We start from the raw sequence: 5,449 nt of genomic DNA, 5'->3' as shown, positions 1-5,449 counted from the left end.
AGGGCGCGAAAACGGCCGGCGGGGAGGAGAAGTCCACACCCTACCGGGCCGCGGCGGGGGCGTGGCCGGGGGCGGGGCGGGGCGGGGCCGCGAGGGGCGGAGCTGGGCGCCCTCGGGCCGCAGCAGGCTGGCTGCGGCGGCGGCGGCGGCGGCGGCGGCGCGGGGACTGCGGGGACAGAGAGTCGGCAGCGACGCCCGGGGAAGCCCGCGCCCCCGCCTGCGCCTCCCAGGCGCGCCCCGGGAGCGGGAGCGGCCCCGCAGCGCCGCCCAGGGCGGAGGCGAGCGCCGGAGCCCCGAGCCGCCGGCCGCGGGGAGCCGGGCAGCGGCCGAGCGCGGGGGCGCGGCCCTAGGAAGCCGCAGAGCGAGCCGCGGCTGGAGCGGGCTCCGGGCGCGAGCATCTCGCGTCGCCGCAGCAGAGGCGGCTTCGCAGGAGACAAAAGCCCGCCCGAGGGGCGCGATGCCGGGCCGGCGCGGGCTCGGGGGCTGCGGCGTCTGAGCGCGCCGCGCCGTGCGCCCCGGGGCCGCGGAGGCCGGGCGGGTCGCGGCGGAGGGCGGCAGGCGCGGCCCAGGTGCGTCCGGCCGCGGCGGGCCCGTAACCGCTCGGGGGGCGGCGCCCTCCCGCTGCAGCCGCAGTGGCCGGCGCCGCAGCGAGGAGCCATGGGCAACATCTCCTCCAACATCTCGGCCTTCCAGTCCCTGCACATCGTCATGCTGGGCTTGGACTCGGCCGGCAAGACCACGGTGCTCTACCGGCTCAAGTTCAACGAGTTCGTGAACACGGTGCCCACCATCGGCTTCAACACGGAGAAGATCAAGCTGAGCAACGGCACGGCCAAGGGCATCAGCTGCCACTTCTGGGACGTGGGCGGCCAGGAGAAGCTGCGGCCGCTCTGGAAATCCTACAGCCGCTGCACGGACGGCATCATCTACGTGGTGGACTCGGTGGACGTGGACCGGCTGGAGGAGGCCAAGACGGAGCTGCACAAGGTGACCAAGTTCGCCGAGAACCAGGGCACGCCGCTGCTGGTCATCGCCAACAAGCAGGACCTGCCCAAGTCGCTGCCGGTGGCCGAGATCGAGAAGCAGCTGGCGCTGCACGAGCTCATCCCGGCCACCACCTACCACGTCCAGCCGGCGTGCGCCATCATCGGCGAGGGCCTCACCGAGGGCATGGACAAGCTCTATGAGATGATCCTGAAGCGCAGGAAGTCCCTCAAGCAGAAGAAGAAGCGGTAATGTGCCCGGCGGCGTGCGGGAGCGAGGCGGGAGCGAGCGAGGGAGTCGGGCAGGAATGAATGGATGTGCGAGAACCCGCGCCCGCGAACAAAGACAGCGAACCAAAGCGATGCTTCGAATTTTTAAAACGGAATGTCTTCGCCCAGATGCAGGACGAGGGACTTAGCCTGGGTGTGGAGGCTGCTCGGACCGGCTCCCACCCCGGACTCAGGGGACCTTTTGTCTGGACGCCAGAGCTCCCTGATGGGGTGGGAGGCAGCCCTGCGGAGTGGACGTGCTGGGGCGGTTGTCTGCCCTCCTGGCCCAGGGGGAAGGCTCAGACACCAGAAACAAAAGCAGTTTCTTCCTGCTCCCGCAGGGCCAGAAGTTCAGGCTGCCCCGCCCTCACCTGCGAGTTACCTGAGGTATGCAAGTCCCGGAACCCTGGGAGTCCCCATCTGGGGCCTGTTGGCAGTGGGAGGTGCTGGGGGACAGCCACTCCTTGCTTCCATGGCAGCTGGATAATTCTATCTCACAGGGCAGGCCCCTGTTGAAATTTCATTTGTCCTGCACTGGGCCCAAAGGAGGTGGTGGTGTGGGCTCTCAGAGGACTGCTTGGAACAATACACAGCCCCAGGGCATGGGGCCCGCGCTGGCCTCGGGGATGGCTGCCGAGATGCCCCTTTCCTGGTGATTCGCGGTGGCTGTGGAACCAGTTTTGTTAAGAACCGCGTTTCAGCCTGGAATCAGACATCGTCCAGATGATTTGGACCCTGTCCGTGTGTAGGTCATTATCACACAAAGACACCAATGAAAAATAAAAATGATAAAAATAAAAACTGTTGGAGGTGGTGGCAAATGATGCCTTTACTGTTTGCAGGACAGTTAAAGGTGTTTCAAGGGTAAGGCTCTGGGTGTCAGTGCCGGGTGGGTGTGTGTGGACGCAGGGACCGCCCTCTGTACTGTCATTGGCATACATATCTGGACCCATATGTGTGGAATCTTAAGTTCTCTCAGCCTACTGATTGGTTTGTGTGAGCACACCAGCTGCAGATGTGTGCTGAATTGCAAGATGGTTTTTTGCAAGGGTTGTCTCATAATACTAACCGCTTGATGATGGGTTTTGGTTTCCAGACATGTTAAAAAAGAAGAAGAAAAAAAACCTTCTATAAATGAATACTCACCTTAGAAATATTCACCGTAGGGAAAAAAGACTTTGCTCTGCCCTTTTCTGTCCTTTTACGCTGCAAGTGGCGACACGTTCAAATTTCTAATTGGGTTCATTGTGGCCTATCTGGTTTAGGTATTTAATTAAAATGGTCTCATTAGAGTATTTCATGTCATGCACCAAAAATAAAACCCCACCTTGTTGTAAATTCCGACCTTGTTGCATGGATTTAAAAGCAAAGGATGAGGTCCTCCTTCATTCTTCTGGGGACTGGCTTGCAGATGCAAACCACAGGCAGTGTCTGAGACGAAGAGCAAGCGTGTGACGTCATGGTTGCCTGTGCCCAGGCACTTGACAGTGTACTTGAAAGAGGCTTTGGAAAATAAAGTGAAAGAATAGATATTTTTAATAATGTAATTTAAATAAATCCTTTATAATCAGGACTGAGTCTTGGTTGGCTAACGCTGTCATTTACCCTGAAACACAGTATCAAAAGGGACACTTAAGCTTACTGTTTGATTTTTTTTTTTCCTCTTTGAATCCATGTTTACAGGGAGAATTATGTTTCCCCTCTGCTATTACACGTTAGTTTGCGAAGGAGGCCTGTGGAAATTGGGTGATGTCATGCTTGAGCATGTAAGTCAGTCACATTATAAAGTCCTGTCTACTGACCTTTACTTACAGCAAGTTAATTTGCGAACCAGAGGTAGAATTCCTGGTTTCCTGCTTCAAACCCAATTCTATGAGATACGTTAAAAGAAGGACCCTAGCAGCCCATCCTCCGTTCTCTTTGTCGGTGTATTTGGTACCCTCCAATGGTGGTCTTTCTGTAGAAACTCAGTAGAGAAAATATAGCTACGCAGCATTGGGAATGCCTGCAAGGTTTCAGTGTGCATATCGACAGCATAGTCACTGATTTCTAAATGGGCTGGCCCCAGCTTCTGAAGACTCTGTATAGAATTATTAAAAAAAAAAAAATCCATCTTCTTTATTTTCTTCACGTGCGACAATTTCTTAAGCACTTTGACATTTGGGTAGTTCCACACTATTGAGAAAATAATATATTTATTTTGTGACATTGCAGATGCCAAATACTGTAACCTCGTGCTCACAATTCTTAGGTTCAAGATCACTGCTCATATCCTGCCACGCTTTACAAATGACGCGAAATGATTTTTGTTTTTTGTTTTTGCGTTATCAATACTTAAAGGTTGCAGTCAGCTGTTAGTGATTGTGTAGTGAAGTAAAACCCTGTGGTGTCTTAATCAACCAATAATTAAGAGTCTCCGTTGTTGTTTCTTTAGCGTTTGACCTGGTAATAGCTCTGAGCAAGCAGGAAGCACAGAGCTTACCGCCTCGGAGCGGTCAGCCCCCGGGGTGGGGCCCTCCGTGCAGCAGTCCTGGTTTAGTATGCCTCCTGCCCTTGGGAGAATGAATGGGTGTCGCAGAGGAAGTGGGCCTCCCCATGGGGGCTCCCGAAATGTTTCCAACTGGTTCTCTTCGCCCATTCTCTGTCATGGTGTTGGGACTCTGTCTCCTGGTTTGTCTTCATTTCTACTGCTAAAATTCTGTCTTGATCACCTTCCTCTTCTGTTCCCGCTCCCTTTTATATGCCTATATGATGCTGTGAAGAGAAATAAATTATTTATACAAGCAAGTTTGGGGCAGTTGTCTGGGTGGTTTCTGCTGTCTGTTCTCTAGGCCTTCTCTGCTGGGTGGAGGGACAGGTCCCAAGGTGCTCTCTGGGGCTGAACCCACCGTCTCTGCTTCTTCAGTTTTGAGTGTCTTCCACCCCGAGGGGTGGATCGAGAGGTGCCTGTCAGTGGTCCTCACAAATCCTTTATGGAAGTGGCCTCAACGCCCAGCACGTCCTCGGCCCCTCAGTTATAGAGAAGGCCATGATTGTTAATTACCTAAAAAAGTACCTGATTATGTAGACTTGGGAACGCTGACGTGCTGTGGTGACACCGTCAGTCACTCCGGAGCTGCTCGGGTTGAGGTCTACTCTGGAACCCATCGGAAAGGTCCAAGACTTGGATCCTCCGAAATAGCAGGTGTGGCGAGACCAACATGCTCTCCCCACGCCCTTGGGAAAGGTGCACTTTCTAAAGGGATTGGATGAGAAATCATCGAACCTCTGAAAGTTCACTCTGTGGCTTGCGGGGGCGGGTGTTCAGCAGCCGGACTAAGTCATGGTTAGGTCTTCACTCTGGAGCCAAAAAGATCCAGTTTCCAATTCTGACTCGAATGCTCAAGGACCCCTTGATTTTGCTGAAGCCTCCAGCCTCAGTTCCCCCCTCTAAAATGGAATCACGGTGGTGGTGGGGAGGATGGAACAATGATGAACGTGGCGTGCTCATCAAGGACCTGCGCAGAGCAAGTGTCTGCTAGCTCTCTGCTTCGGTTCCTGCGGGCTGCTGATGACATGCACAGTGCATGGCGACCTTCCCACCGGCCTCCCACTGCTGCTCGGGCCGAATCAGGCGCCACATCGAGGTCTCCAGACTCGTGAACCCCTTGGTCCTCCGACAGCCATCTCGCTGGGCTGTGAGCCTCTCCACGTAAGGAGTGGGTGTCAGGCAGCCAGTGATGGAGCATGTGCTCAGTAAACACTGGCTGAAGGACGTCACTCATGTTTGGGTTGTAAACATGAATCAAAATGGACATTCTGTGAATGGTTATTTCCCATTAACTATTTTGATGAAGATGAAAGTACATGAGGTAATATTTTTTTAAGATCACCGTTGTGAAATGAACCATTGCAATGACTGTAGGACGTTGATACGTTCACACGTTAGTAAATCATTGGTGAGCTTAGTAATTTTTCTTAAAAAACAAGCCAGGTTTCACTACCCCCCTCACTTACATGGCTAGAGAAACACAGGTTTAAGAGCCGGATGACATGAAAAGGACACAGATGTCATTTCTAAGAACTGAAACGAAAAATGCTTGAAAAACCATTTTAAAAAAGTATCACAACTTATGAGTAAAAATGCTACAATCCAAAAGCAAAGACTGAAACTCTCGTCTTTGGGTGCAACCCTAATTTAGCGTTGCTTTAACAAA

The 5,449-nt window shown here is 53.8% G+C and overlaps 1 protein-coding gene across 1 annotated transcript; it reads left to right on the top strand.

Moving 5' to 3' along the window:
- Positions 1 to 619: 619 nt before the first annotated feature.
- ARL4C (ADP ribosylation factor like GTPase 4C) lies at positions 620 to 4,013 on the top strand. The gene has a single exon (XM_036254991.1). It carries the CDS (start codon positions 658 to 660, stop codon positions 1,234 to 1,236), a length of 579 nt encoding a protein of 192 aa, XP_036110884.1. The 5' UTR covers positions 620 to 657; the 3' UTR covers positions 1,237 to 4,013.
- The last annotated feature ends 1,436 nt before the right edge of the window (positions 4,014 to 5,449 follow it).

This window comes from Molossus molossus, unplaced genomic scaffold, assembly GCF_014108415.1.
Source record: "Molossus molossus isolate mMolMol1 unplaced genomic scaffold, mMolMol1.p scaffold_m16_p_11, whole genome shotgun sequence".
Classification (NCBI taxonomy): Eukaryota; Metazoa; Chordata; class Mammalia; order Chiroptera; family Molossidae; genus Molossus; species Molossus molossus.
Note: the sequence above shows the minus strand (reverse complement) of the source record. Positions and strands in the feature narration are given on the sequence as shown.